We start from the raw sequence: 16,221 nt of genomic DNA on the forward strand, positions 1-16,221 counted from the left end.
ACATTTTGGCAGCAATGGCCAGACATGCGATATTGAGTCTTGAGTCTTATTGAGTCCAACCACTTGGCTTTAGCAATCATTACCACAGGACGGCTGTAGGACATCCAGTAACTTCCGGACATTTCATATACAAAGACCTTTTGTTTCTTTGTGCAATCACTCCAGCAGAGGTGGCCGTATCCAAGGTGTCAGTGTAGTTTCTAAGAGACCATATCTCTACATTTATGAGAAAATTATCCACGTACAGGTAAAAATTTTTTAATAACATCCAGTTGAAGAAATATATGTGTGTATATATATATATATATATATATATACACATATATACATATATATATATATATTTGTAGGAAAGAGGCAGCACTCCAAAGTACGTGGAAAAGGGTGAAGCTTTTATTCCATGTGCAACGTTTCGGCGTTGTGGCACGCCTTTTTCAAGCATGAAGTGCAATGTGCATGTCCAAACATTTAAGGACCAAGCAGGTAGCTGATTGGTCAAGGTACATAGTGACAATAAATATGATACACAATAAAAATCAATACATTTATAAAAAAGATACATTGGGTATTGATATAAGCAATAGTAAATGTAACAGTGATATCTTTTTTTGTGCAAACAAGCGTGTAAACAAACATAGTATAAAGTGCTAAAATACAGTCCGCCCACCGGTATCTCGACCCCGCCCACGTCTCCTCCTCTTCATTCATGTGTAATCGGTGGCTCGTCTCCATCCACCTGTTTTTGGGCGCCAACCGGAAGTGACATCATCTGTGAACCGGAAGTGACGTCATCTGTGAACCGGAAGTGATGTCGGTTAGGAGCGAGCATGTGCTCTAGGCATGGAGAAGTTGCGGCGGCCATTTTAGGTCAGGGCAGACCTATTCCAAAGAGCATCAAAGTGCAAATAGATGCATAGAGATGTGTATAAATCAAAAAACAAAATTGTATGGATCTTGGCGGTACCTATGGTGAGTGATAGTGGTTACTGCTCACTCTATGGACTACCTGCCCGTCGGGGGCGGAGCTGATCAGAATGACCAGCCCGTTTCCTTTCAGGAATTCGGTAGTGGTACCAAGGTCCAAAGTTGCATATATTGGGAAATCCCACCTCAATGCGAAAAAAAATTTTTTGTGAAGAAATATTTTTTTGGTGGATGGAGCGAGTGGACCGGTAATCAGATGGAGACGTGGAAGAGAGATCGTCAGTCGGATGGGGGTGGTAGTGTAGGGACGTATCTAACGTAAAAGAAGAAAAAAAGAAAAACACATTAGATTGGACATAAGGGTATCTCCCAGTGTTGGTCTACATCTATGATTATGAGAAATAAAGACATACAGTATACAGTTGATACGAAACCATATAAGAACAGATTATAGCTCAAATGACACTGGTAAGGTTATATTCTATGTTAAGACCATGTGGTTGTAAAGTGTTGAGTCGGTGAATCCACATCAGTTCGCGTTTTCTCAATAATAGACTTCTATCCCCACCTCTTCTCAAGGGGGGAATGTGGTCAATGAGTGTGAAACGAAGTTGGGAGTCAAGGTGTCCAGCCTCACAAAAGTGTCGGCTGACGGGTAAGTCGCGTTTTCCCTTTCTGATAGTATACTTATGGTGTGTTATTCTCACCTTGAACTCATTGGTCGTTTCCCCGATGTACTTTAAACCACAAGGGCAGCTCAGCATGTATATGACAAACTCGCTATTGCATGTCAAATAGTGATGTATTTTGTAGATACGTCCAGAGTGGGAAAAAGTTTCCCCTTTTATCATAAGAGAGCAGTTTATGCAAGACCTGCAAGGAAAACTGCCCGTGCGGACATTACCCCCAATAGCCACACTGTCTACTGATCTTTTCATCAAACCAACGGACAAAAACACTTTACTCCGCTATGACAGTGCCCATCCACGCCCGATGATGAATTCCTTACCCCTGAGCCAGTTCCTCAGGATTAAGAGAATTTCCAATACGGAAGAAAAATACATAAACAATGCCAAGAAAATGACTGATAAGTTCCTACAGAGGGGGTACCCCAAAAAAATCATCCACAAAAACATGACTCTGGCCGGGAACCATGATAGAGAGGACCTTTTACTACCCAAAAATAAAACGCCAGGTCCCAATAGAATTTCATTTATCTCGACATTCACAGACAAAAGTGATCGGGTCACATCGATCATAAAAAAACACTGGGGGATACTATCCAGAGAACCATCCGGTGTCCCCGAATATAGAAACCCCCCACTAATATCTTACCGCCGCGCCAGAAACATCGGAGACCGCATTGTCAAATCCGACATTGGACCACTAAGAACCCCGGTTCAAAGGGGGCTATTGGGTAATGTCCGCACGGGCAGTTTTCCTTGCAGGTCTTGCATAAACTGCTCTCTTATGATAAAAGGGGAAACTTTTTCCCACTCTGGACGTATCTACAAAATACGTCACTATTTGACATGCAATAGCGAGTTTGTCATATACATGCTGAGCTGCCCTTGTGGTTTAAAGTACATCGGGGAAACGACCAATGAGTTCAAGGTGAGAATAACACACCATAAGTATACTATCAGAAAGGGAAAACGCGACTTACCCGTCAGCCGACACTTTTGTGAGGCTGGACACCTTGACTCCCAACTTCGTTTCACACTCATTGACCACATTCCCCCCTTGAGAAGAGGTGGGGATAGAAGTCTATTATTGAGAAAACGCGAACTGATGTGGATTCACCGACTCAACACTTTACAACCACATGGTCTTAACATAGAATATAACCTTACCAGTGTCATTTGAGCTATAATCTGTTCTTATATGGTTTCGTATCAACTGTATACTGTATGTCTTTATTTCTCATAATCATAGATGTAGACCAACACTGGGAGATACCCTTATGTCCAATCTAATGTGTTTTTCTTTTTTTCTTCTTTTACGTTAGATACGTCCCTACACTACCACCCCCATCCGACTGACGATCTCTCTTCCACGTCTCCATCTGATTACCGGTCCACTCGCTCCATCCACCAAAAAAATATTTCTTCACAAAAAATTTTTTTTCGCATTGAGGTGGGATTTCCCAATATATGCAACTTTGGACCTTGGTACCACTACCGAATTCCTGAAAGGAAACGGGCTGGTCATTCTGATCAGCTCCGCCCCCGACGGGCAGGTAGTCCATAGAGTGAGCAGTAACCACTATCACTCACCATAGGTACCGCCAAGATCCATACAATTTTGTTTTTTGATTTATACACATCTCTATGCATCTATTTGCACTTTGATGCTCTTTGGAATAGGTCTGCCCTGACCTAAAATGGCCGCCGCAACTTCTCCATGCCTAGAGCACATGCTCGCTCCTAACCGACATCACTTCCGGTTCACAGATGACGTCACTTCCGGTTCGCAGATGATGTCACTTCCGGTTGGCGCCCAAAAACAGGTGGATGGAGACGAGCCACCGATTACACATGAATGAAGAGGAGGAGACGTGGGCGGGGTCGAGATACCGGTGGGCGGACTGTATTTTAGCACTTTATACTATGTTTGTTTACACGCTTGTTTGCACAAAAAAAGATATCACTGTTACATTTACTATTGCTTATATCAATACCCAATGTATCTTTTTTATAAATGTATTGATTTTTATTGTGTATCATATTTATTGTCACTATGTACCTTGACCAATCAGCTACCTGCTTGGTCCTTAAATGTTTGGACATGCACATTGCACTTCATGCTTGAAAAAGGCGTGCCACAACGCCGAAACGTTGCACATGGAATAAAAGCTTCACCCTTTTCCACGTACTTTGGAGTGCTGCCTCTTTCCTACAAATATCTTGACGGACCCCAGCCAAGGGTCCTACGGCTGCTGCACCCTCGCCTGCCTGTGCTGCTTCAGACTCTCCTTCTTTTATATATATATATACATAGAAGACAACGGGAGAGCAGCACTCCGTGGTGATCAGTATTTATTCATGCACCAGTGGTAGTACAATGCTACCACTGTAGCATGAATAAATACTGATCACCACGGAGTGCTGCTCTCCCGTTGTCTTCTTTGGATCTGCTGTGAGCCTTGAGTCGGGCCCATAGAGTTTGCACCCACCTGGATCTTAATCCGATTGCTTTACTGTGCCGCCCTCACCCCTCTCCTTCTGTTATATATATACATACATACATATATATATATATATATATATATATATATATCAGATTAATGAAACAGAATGTGAATGTGCAGATGAGAATACCCTTTCAAGTATAAGGCCTGATGCACATGAACGTCTGAATTGAATGTCACACTATGATATAATACAAGCAGCAAACAACGGCACAAAGCCCACAATGCACACACGATCTTGTGCATGAGGCCCAATGGTTTGTTTTTATTGTGGCCAAAATATATAATTTTAGAGAGATTTGGGACACTAAATCAATAGTCACCGCAACTTATCTAATGCTGGTAAAATATAAAAGTTGTCCAAGTCGTGTAACAGCAGATTTTTCTGGGGTATTATTCTGAGAGATGGCACACCGATTAAGGTAAATTACTAGGAAACTTCTAGACTTTTTAACTGGCTGGGTACTGTTGGACTTTTGGATTCCGGGATTGGGTTACAGCTTGGACCCACTGAATGAACCCCTTGTGGGTGAAACTGAGATGTTGGATTACAATTTGATTGAAGCTAGTATGTATATATATATATATATATATATATATATATTTGTGAGCGTATTTATACACAGTTTTTACACAGAATGAGTAAATGACACAAGGCAGATCACAGTATATAATGACAAGGGAGCCATGCAATGAAGAATATGCATGCAACAGTTAGGTCACAGGTACCTCAGTAGTAACTCTGTAAGACAGTAATTTACAGGTGTACTGGCGAGAAAGAAGGAAAAGAAGAAAATTAGTACACTACACAGTGACAGACAAGACATACAGTAAAAGCAGCATGCGGATGGTATAGACAACTGCTAAGTACGTCAATTGACAGTTTTGGGGTAGTGTAATATCCAGTGTGTTACTTTTTTAGTGCATGAATATTAAGAACAACCTATCCTAGAGGCAGATATTCCCCCAAGTAAAGGTGGAAATAATAATCTATATTTCAAAACTCATGTACATGGCAAATCTATGTGTGCCACCATATAGGGCAGTTAAAGACTGCCATGGGCCCGGGGCTGTATGAATATTATAACCCCTTCAAGCCTGGAATCCAGTTCCTACATATGTTACTAGAAACAAGCTTCTTGGGGAATGGAGGATGTGTCCTTTCTGTCTGCTTTCAATCTGCTGTTTCGGGACCTTTGGAGGACCTTCAAAGGTCCTGAAATGGCTCTTGCAGACATGTGTATTGAAAGCAGAAATGTAGGAGGATTTCAGTGGTAAAAGTCCTTCTCAGTATATAATTTGGCGCACGGTTTAGGTAGTCATGGGTCTCTTAAAAGGCCTGTGCCCCGGATTGCTCCCCAAACCACCTGTATTATAATCCAATACTGAGTGTAACCAATGGTAACCTAGGTCACAACCTCTGTTGGGACTATAAAAGCAATAGAAAAATTATTTAAAGGACATGTACCATCAGATCTGATAGTACCATACAATCTGATAGTAGATGATTACTTCTCACCTCCATGTCCCCAGGTGCACTTCTTTTATTAGAACTTGCAATGGCCGCATTTAGGAGAAATTTTACTTTATAAAATATGCTCCGCCGCTGTATAACTTATTTATGCCTCCGGCCCTACTTGCTTCACCTACATAGAGTACAGAGGACCAGTGACACCACCAGGTCTCTCTCTGTCTGCAAATCTTGAGCATCGCACCGCACATCGCTGTCAATGTTGTTCTCGCGCGTGAGTGAGTTTTGCAGAGAGACCTGGTCACGTCACTGGTTCTCTGTAAACTATGTAGGCGGACCAAGTAGTAGCACCAGGGGCATAAATAAATTATATAGCGGCCGAGCACAGTGGTGCACTACAGAGCATGATTTCCTCATTTGCATATTTTATAAAGTTAAAGGGGTTTTCCCATGAAAGAAAATTGTCAAATTTCAATCCCCTAGTGATGTTAACAGAATAAAAATCATTTTTAACCGCTTACTTCACAATTTTACTCAGTTTTATTGCTGTTATAGCTCCTATCACTTCGTGATGGTTAGTGTTAAATTCCAGGGTGTGGGTGGGGCCTCTCTAAGCTGACACACTGGGGCTAATTTACTAAGGGTCTGTCGGACGCATTTTCATCGGGTTTCCCAACAATTTCCGATTTGGGACGAATGGCCCCGGGACTTTGGCGCGCGCAATCGGATTTTGGCGCATTGGCGCCGGCTTGTACGTGGCAAAAATCGGGGGGCTTGGACAATGCGCAAGATTTAACATTTAGAATTGTGTTGCAAGACACGCACTTAGAAGCACCAGGAATAAGAAGGTGAACTCTGGCGGACCTCGGCACGGAACCGACGGATGCAGGAACTCGGGCAATATGAGCTTAGTGAATCGCGGCAGACCCGAATCCTCGTCGGACAACGCACCGCGCAACAGGACCGGGTAAGTAAATCTGCCCCATTTCCATTTAGTTCTATGAGCTGACAATGTGGTTATATTATCAGGGTACAGGTTTATATATACTTTTATTTACCTTCTGAACATTGTACAAGTATTTAAGAGATTAGAAAGATCCGAGATGATGAGATCCATGAGATGTATATTTCACACAATGTCAGCTCTCCTACATCCCTGCACAACACACTACATCTGCTGTGCCTACCTCCCCCGATAAATAACTTATCTGTTTGTAGCTTGTAGTTTTCCTCCGCCTGCAGCTGGCAGGAATTCAGATTCTGTGTATCAGAGAGAGCTCCGTCCTGGACTACAGGGGGCAAGGCTAGAGTGCAGAGAGCAGAGATAAACAGAAATCTCAGCTCCACGGCCGTCAAACAGAAATCCAAGATGGCGGCTGTCCCTAAGTCAGAAGTTACAGGGTCGTGTCTAGGGGCAAATGATATTGTGCACACCATGACTGATAAAGACAGGTTGGACTTAAAACTGTAAAATGCTGTATTTTTGTTTTTGTTATCCTGAGTACATTTAAGAAACTTGGCTCCATGGGAATACCCTTTTAAATTTCTGCCAAATGCAGCCACTGCAAGTAATAACAAAAGAAGATCAGTGCAAACGGGGACAGGAGGTGGAGGTGAGTTGTAATCATCTACCATCAGCTGATCTGATGGTAGATGTCCTTGGAGAAAACTGACAGCTTTAATGTTGTATCGATTGTACATAGATACGATTATTTTTTCCGTGGTATTTTTTAGGGCTTTTTGGTGTGAAATGTTGGTGATGAAAGTTAACTGCACTGCAGCTCTCCTTAGGGTGAGAGGAAAGACACATAAAATGTATAGATAGCTGAGTAGGTCCAGTAACAAGCAAAAACAAGTATCCACCAGAGTGCTTGAAAGTGACGTTAGCACAGACAACATTCTAGCATCAATGAGAGGGGAGCCAACAAGGCTTGGTAACTGTACAGAAGAAAGTTTGGTAACATGAACTGAAACAGGGAAGACAGGAAAGAAACATGAATGATGTATTTGGAGAAGAGAAGAGTAATCTTAACCCAGGATACTGGCCGGACCATGCAGCAACCATGGAGCCCATGGGCGGGTGGCTGAAATACTGGCTTTACAGCTCTATTGGTTCAGTGGTAGCTTTGTAATTTCCAATGGACTAACCTCCCCCTAGTGGTGGTGGCAGGCATAGTGTTATAATCTGTTGGTTTCTGCTATTAATACATCAATACATTTGTGGACAGAACTATTATTCTGGCTGCGCCAGTTTATTGTCTGGCTTTGCACTAGAAAGAACATCTTTGGAGCTTGCACATGTATTAAAGAAGCGTTTGCACCAGTTTAGTGTTACGAATGCCCTCTGTCTGACAGAAAAAAAATTTGCACCTAAAGTACGTGTAAGTGCTAAGTCAGAGTTTGCGACACATTTAATACAGCAGCTCGACAAAATTGTGTCACACTCTGTATGTTAGTGCACAGTGCATGGTGCAAAGTATTCAATAATCTGTTGCACCCTGCACTCAGGGTTTGCCTCACTACAGGCTGTCCCCAGGTTACATACAAGATAGGGTCTGTAGGTTTGTTCTTAAGTCGAGTTTGTTTGTAAGTGGTAACTGTATATTTTATCATTATAATCGCAGCCATAACTTTTTTGGTCTCTGTGACAATTGGATTTTAAAAATGTTGGGTTGTCATAAGAATCACTATTAACAATAAAGCTTCATTACAGACACCTGTGATAACTGTTACAGCTGTTTATTGTAGCCTAGGACTAAAGTACAATAAATTACCAATATCCAGAGGCCGTTTGTAACTAGGGGTCGTATGTAAGTCGAGTGTTCTTAAGTAGGGGACCGCCTGTATTGATAAATCTGGTAGATAGTGCGCAGAATGAGAGCTACCATACAATCTATTTTGGCTTGGGAAGGCTGTTCAGTGGAGTGTCCAGGACCGGAACCCCACTGATCTTATCATCTATCTTTTCCCGTGATACGGCGCTGTGCGCTGTATCTTCCTATGGAGAGGTGAGGGGGTGAGCAGCGCTCATCCCCCGCTCCTCTCTGCAGCGCCGATGTATGCCCGCCGTACTACGGTACGGCGGGCATACATCGTGTGAATGTAGCCTAAAAGTGTGCATAAGCGGCCAGAACACTCCAGTTTCACCAATGACCTTATGCACACATCAATCCACATAGGCAGTAGATGAATGGATCACACAGTACAGGTAAATACTTATAGATATTAGTGTACCATTGGTACACATGGATGGATCCCAAAATATCCACTATACTGTGTAATGTAATGTACCCAGGGTTACATTACATTCAAAGGCAAAAAAGTATCCCTATTAGCTAGACAGCACATTAGTATACTGCAAAAAAGAATGAAAGTTACCAGATATCAGAACAGACTATTGCATACAGCGGTAAAGATAAAGAACTCTATAGAGTTGATTACAGACATCCACTTAATACATTAAAGGAAAGATACATAAAAGCATAAAGATGATGAAAACTTACACTAGAATCATCCGTTCGGTCACGTCTCTTACTTTTATGGCTCTCAAAATCATCCATCAGTGTTTGCATGAGATTTTTAGGTCGTTGGGGTCCAGTAGGATCTTCTAGCTGCAGATCATTCTCTACAGGGAAGTTTTCTGCTCTTGGTGAAGATGGGGATTTTACTTTCTCTATCTTGCCTGGTAAGATGAAAGAAGGGAAAGAATTAATTATTATTGACATGCTCATCAGATATTATATTATTAATGGTACAGTTATTGTAGTACATGGCATTAAAAAAAAATAAATCAATCTCCCAAAAAAACAAAAACAAATGATGTAGAATAATTTGATTACTTTATTGATGATATGGGCAGTTGGGACAGTGATCGCATGTTACTGAGATGTTAGAAATGCTTTATCTGCTGTAGCATTTTACGGGTAAGTATCAGTGGAAGAGTTTCAATTTCCATCTCCATTCATTAAATGCTATATACAGGCCCACAATTATTAAAGCATTTTCACCAGTTTTCTGTCTGACTTTGCACTAGAAAGAATGTGCAAACTGCTTTCACATGTATTTATAAAGTGTCTGCGGCAGTTTTGTATCACAGCTGCATTGTGTCCGAAAAATGTGCACCTAAAGGGACGTGTTACTGCTTAGTCGGAGTTTGTTTACTGATGTGCGCCACATTTCTGTCTGTGCCACAAATCTGCAACATGAACAAAGTGCCCCCCAAAAAATGGCACTCACTTCCAGAGGGTCACCAGATTAATGAAGAACGTGCACCACAATTTATGAATCTGCACTAGTTTTGATAAATGTGGCTACTGTTTCGTGCATACCTTCATCCAGCCTAGTAGTATCAGTATTAAGTTTGAAGTATGCAGAATAAAAATAGTTATATTTTACAGGATTGTCATTGAAAAGTGTGGAAGACATAAGCGATGAGGACACTGAGGACCAATTTGAGGGATAGTATAGCAAACTAAATGTTTAATTTGGAGCAACAAAGTCATAAACCTGTAAACCAATGCATGGCCACCCTGCAATGTAATCTTTGCTTAGTGGTGTCCATTTAACTAGGTCATGAATACACATTCCCCACTTAGACAAATAAAATCCAGTGTCCTGAATGTAAAGTGCTGTAGCTGCAATAGAAATACTGTACAGTCGTTATTTCATAGAGAAAATATTGCTTTATTGTGTTTTGTTTTCTTTAATTACCGATAGCTGCTAAATTAAAGTATTTCTCTGGTGCACAGATAATACATGGCCACACGGTGTCACCCTATTAATATAGAAACAGCTACTTCCTATAGTACGCTCAGCCTGAGTAGCGGATGCACACGCCCTCTAAAAAGGGCTGCACAGCCTTGTGCTGGTTATATCTGCACACATAGCATAAAGGCTGTGGAATTAACTCCAGGGGCAAACCCGCAGCCATTCTGCACGCATCAGAAAAAGCTGAAAACATATCAGGGAGCAGAGTTCGATCTTTACATAGCACCACGATCTGTAGCAAATTAATTGTTGTGGATCATAAATCCGCAACGGGAGGAGTTTTCCACAACTGGTTTTTAATGCAGATTTTCTAAGATACCATACACTACACTGCTTCTGTATAAAGCTTCAGATTTACAGCACTGCAAATCTAAAGGTCATATACTATGGGGGATATTTATCAGGACCTCGTGAAGGGGGGGGCGCGGCCGGCCGGGAGTGGGCCGGCGCGGGCCGTTACTGTCCCCGCGCCTGCGTACTTGCTGCTGCCGGCGAGTTTTCATACGTGAAAATTCGCGAGCTGCGCACTTGCTGCTGCCGGCGAGTTTTCATACGTGAAAAGTCGCCGGCAGCGTTTTTTTCTGCCTGGCGTAGGATAAACGCAAGGCAGAAGCCTCTTGATGTATCAGGCTGCGAATTTGCAGTGGCGGGGCTATCACGAGCGCCAGCGTATGATAAATATCCCCCTATGTGTGCGGGTGCCCTAAAATCACAAATTTTTGAAAACAGAAATGGGTGGAAAAATTCTGAAGAATCAAAAGATCATCAACAAAAACGTAACATGTGCTTTTACTTTGATGTTTTGCATCAGTTTACTGTAGTTTGAAAGCTGATGGGGCTTGTAAAGGAAGTAATGTATTTAGAACAGATACTACTCTACTCATCAGCTTAGCATTATAGTTGATCCTTGTCCCCAAACTTTAGAAAATTTTATTGTCAGAGAGACAAAAAATGTGTGGAGTTACATTTACAATTTGCATACAAATTCAATCTAAGAACAAACCTTCAGAATTGTGTATGCAACCCAGGGACTGCCTGTAAATATATGTTTATAAATGTTTTATTTTGTAGTAAAAAGAAAGGAAGTGGAGGACCCACAGGGGGCATTAAAAGTTGAGGGAGGCTGCAGAAAATGGTGATATTACAAAAAAGGGGACATTGAAGGACAAGAACTACAGAAAAAGGGATCTATATAAAGGAAGCCATGATACAGTGTGGGGCCATTAAGGGGCGTATTATTCAGCGAGGGCACACTAGCTGTGGGTTTAGGAAGAAGGTAACGCCATGGTTTAGAATTTTAAAACTGTGCACAGCGTCTTGTGAACATGGCAACATTAGTCCCCCTTTCCACAAACGGAAAGTTGGGGTAAATGGTGTACTTATACTTTGTGCTCTTTGCTGGGTGATACCTCTACCTTCTTTTCTTTTGGGATAAGGGGTCTTACCCTTTATAGTTTGGTTCCTAAACACTGCTTATAAAATGAACAGTCATTCATATATTAAAGCTGGTTATTATTGAATGTGGTCAAGGTATTCCTTGCAATTGTAAAGCCGCCAGTATTAATGAACAATAATCCTAGATTAACCGCACTCATGGAGAACATACTTGGCACTAAAAGACTGGCTCCACATTTTGTTGATGGCTGTTTTTCCCCCTTCACATCAGTTCAATGTGGGCTTATCCACTAGAGCTTTGTAGAAAAGCCTCTATTGAGAACAGATTTAGCTGACAATACTTATGTACATAACATGCATTTGTTTTGTGCCCTCTTTCCTAGTGAGCTAATTGCTTTGCAATTTTCAACAGATGGCATCGACCCAGCCAGAAGATGATATAAAATACAGGACGTTCAAGACTTGCCTGGGAAATATTAGCATATACACTGTACACAATTATAGCTTGGTTAATTGTACAAGCAATCTGCCATTAGTATTATAGATCTGTACTGTTTAGATCTGTACTACTGCACTTATATAAATCTACAATCCCATATTGTACCTCTATATGATGTAGATTCTTTAATAATATGATTTTAGATAACCTGACAGCATACTGAGTTGACTTTTTATTGATTCATTTGGAATTCAATGCACTGGGTGGATTCCCAGTGTTATCATTTTACTTCTCTTGAAGTCCCCCCCCCCAATTTAGATGGAGGGAAGGCAACTGGACTAGTCACCATACATCAAATGCTGTATTGCATAGATATTCTTGCTTTAGTGAAGAATATTATCAGATGGAAACCCACAAACTGCTTACAGCTCCGCAAAGCAAAGCATCTCCCTTAGGAATGGAAATGTATGACCATTAATCAAGTAAATCAATTCGATTTCTCTCTTTAGTTCTCTGTGAAGTTGTTAAACTTTTTAATAACGTGCCTATGAAAATATCATTCACCAACTTCTAAAGGAATCAATTTATTGCATTCAGCCCACAGTTGGGGCTGATCCATCTGCCTCCATGAGAAAACCATGCACTTTATTAAGTTACAGTAGCAAAAAATGTCATGGTGATCATACCTTTTCAATCTAATTATTATGTATAGAAAAGGTGACAAGGAGAGACAAGAAAGCGCTCATAGAGTAGTATTTCGCAGTGATATCTAGAGACTGATGAGGTGATAAGAAAGAGGCTAACCTAATAGAATTGTGCTAGTACCAGGCACAGCAGTAGTGGAAAGCATGAAGGGGGTACCGTATGGTAGTGAATGGAATCCGAACTAATCTTCATAAGAAACTTTTTATTTGTAGCTCAACAATACAACACATTTCAGAATCTCTATGGATTTCTTTTTCAAGTGTGAACAAGCTAAAAAACGCCAGATTCAAGAGATCCTTTGCAAACATTGGCAAGTTCCTTTCAAAACACATCCCAAAGAAACCAGCTATCATCTACAGGAGAGCATGGACTCTGAAAAACAGCTCAGCCCCCAGTAAACTATGGGTGAAAACCCCCCTGAACACTAGAAACTCCATACTCTCAACTCTGACTGGTAGTTACAGATGTGGCTGGTCTGCTTGTAAATGCTGCCTCAATATTTCAAATCAAGTTTACTTTAGTGAGCAGCTCCTAGTGCCGAAATATTGGGTGACAGGTTCTCTTTAAAGAAGCATTTAGTGACAGCTCTGGCAAGTCTGACAGCACCTAAGGTATGAACCCTCCGCAAGGAAATCTTTCCCCATCTCTGCTTTTTAATTATTACATATTCTCCTCTAGTCACTGCGTCTTATTGCTCCTTGATATTTTGGTGCCCCATGGCGTTATATCTAATATCTAATAACTATCATTGAGTGATGTTTGTATGTATTTATTTATTGTTGAATGAATTCATCTATTTATATATTTATCTGTTTATGCATTTATTTACTTACCTCTCTTATTGATCATTTGTTAATCCAACTATAACTATTACTCCACGTATTCAAATTAATACTTTTAGCCTCATCTATTTTTACATTCATGTATTCATATTTATATTTATTTATTCTCATACATAAATCTATTTTTATTTTATCCATTTATTTATGTATCCATTGTAATCACCTTCACTATACAGTTATGTGCAGTGCTAATATTCGTACTTGGTATATGTCAATACTTTCCATCTCTTGATGTCGTCACTTTTAGATATGCCTCTTAATGTGTGTATATATGTACATGATTTTTAGCTTGTTCCCACTTGAAAAAGGAATCCTTTGAGATTCTGAAACGCGTTGTGTTGTTGAGCTACAAATAAAAAGTTTCTTATGAAAAATACTCCGGATTCCATTCACTACCAGTGTGCGCCGCATTGACTACCACCTTCCTAGTGATTCAGTCTAGTTGTTACCCATGATACCACAATAAACAAGTACTCTTAGAAGATTGTACATGTGTTGCAAAATTTGAGCAAATAACAGGATTGGTGGTGTTTTTTTAAGAAGGGGGAGCATTTTAAGTGTTGTGGAGTGAGCAGATAAGGGACATTATAAGTATGAAAGGCTACAGAATAAAAGTGCATTATCTGTTGAAGGGCCATAGAAAAGTAGAGCATTATTAAGTTTTGCAGTAAAATTTTAAAATATAAATGGAGTGGGAAAATGGACAAGGGGTATACAAAATAAGGCAAAACTTAACTACTTAAAGGGGGTGGTATAAAGAGGGGGGTACAGAAAGGGAGGCAGAAAATATGCTATACGAAGAAAAGCTAGGGCTACAGAAAGGGAGGAACAATAGAGAGGGGCCGTTTAAATATGTAGGGACCCATAAAAGGAGAATTATACGGGCCTAGGTTAGGGTACTATATAAATGTCAATACACCATGGTAGCAACATACAGTAACAGTATGAGGGGGCATCCTATTGTTACTGCTATGGGGCCCAATCATTTCTAGTAAAGCCTCTGTCATGCATATTTGGCTTATTTGGTTCAAAGAAGCAGTCCATATAAAACATATTAATGACAATACTGTCTGGTCCATCTACTTTGCAAATAGGTTAGTTACCTACTGTAACTCTATTGGAACAAAATATTGTAGAGTAACTGTCATTTGAGATACCATTTATAAATATTGTGGGAGAGTAGTTGAAAATTTGACTAAAACATTCTGCATAGCTTATAAAAAACAAACTGTAAAGTACACCTTAGTAACAGATTTTTATCTCGCTGTTGATAAGGACGATACATTTTAAAGCATGACTAAGGTTTTTTCTGCTCTTCCTGTGTTTGTTTACGCAGCTCTGAGCAATCAATTTTAATCCTATCTCATATCTCCATGGCTATAATATTATATGAATATTATTTTCTAACAGAATTGTTAGAAAACTTTCTCTTTCACTTTAAGCCAACTTTTAAGACACACATTATCCAGTTTGGAATATGGATTTCTGCAGAGATACAAAAGCTGATACTAAGGGTGAACTCTGCAGCTAAGTAGAATATTAGAAAAATATTAACCTCACCCCAACCGTATTAAAAATGATGTCAAATAATGGTTAAGCTTTAAGTAAAGCATCTACAAAAGTCAAATGAAGGAAACCTTAGTGTTATCATTATATAAGCATTTTTTCATTGTGTTTCCCGAACAGAATCCACATAACCTGGCTATATGCATCTAATGACATCCCCTAAAAACATTGAGGGTGTTATTATCAAGCGCTGGATCAATTCTACTCCAGGCCATGCATGCCATAGAATTGCACTATAACCTGCATCAGGATCTAACCGCTGGTGAATTCGCTGGTGAGGAGTGTCTATGTGCCCATCCACCTTCTGCCTGTCTGTATCCATCTTACCTCACACATAAGCATCTTATGCTCATCGCCTATAGTTATCAATCAAAGCTCAGAGCTCATATGAATGAGAAGCAGCAGCATCAGACAGTGCTAATTTAGGAAAGCATGGGGTGAAAATTTCAGCTCAAAACGTAGCCTAAGACGTACCCTGAATCACAGGCAACAACTGTGCAAAATTTGGTGATTGTAAACGCAACAGTACAGATTCCTTTAGCAGATATACATACATACACACACATACATTCAGCTTTATATATTAGATAATCATGTACTGGGGGAAAAGACAAGCGATCATATGTGCCGGCCACACTATAACCTCCACAATTTTGCATAAATATCCTATAGGTGTTATTTATAAAGGAGCCATAGTGAATAACACTTATAATGTAATCTATAATAGTACACAATTTATTTTGTATATAGCTGTGAAAACATAGAGTATTGCTTACACTACTTGCAAAATGGTCTCAATCTCAGTCCAGTAAAAGGGGTTTTAAGAAGTAGAAGAATATTTCAAGAAAGTCTTTAAGATGCACCTGATTTATCAAGTGCATCTTTAAGTCAATGCAGTCTGCAGCAAAATTGACTTCAAACA

At 40.3% G+C, this 16,221-nt stretch overlaps 1 protein-coding gene across 10 annotated transcripts in view; it reads right to left on the reverse strand.

Annotated features, from left to right (window-relative positions):
* The window catches only part of PALM2AKAP2 (PALM2 and AKAP2 fusion), a 212,644-nt gene that overhangs the window by 7,969 nt on the left and 188,454 nt on the right, over positions 1-16,221 (reverse strand). For 5 of the 10 annotated variants that reach the window (XM_072154829.1, XM_072154832.1, XM_072154851.1 and 2 more), the window contains 2 exons: positions 9,089-9,267; positions 4,844-4,882 (listed from right to left, as the gene is read on the reverse strand). In XM_072154829.1, the coding sequence (XP_072010930.1) occupies positions 4,844-4,882; positions 9,089-9,267 (218 nt within the window). The remainder of the gene's footprint in view (positions 1-4,843; positions 4,883-9,088; positions 9,268-16,221) is intronic. The other 5 variants (XM_072154834.1, XM_072154865.1, XM_072154881.1 and 2 more) reach the window with 3 other exon arrangements.

This window comes from Engystomops pustulosus, chromosome 1 (genome assembly GCF_040894005.1).
Source record: "Engystomops pustulosus chromosome 1, aEngPut4.maternal, whole genome shotgun sequence".
In the NCBI taxonomy this organism is placed as follows: domain Eukaryota; kingdom Metazoa; phylum Chordata; class Amphibia; order Anura; family Leptodactylidae; genus Engystomops; species Engystomops pustulosus.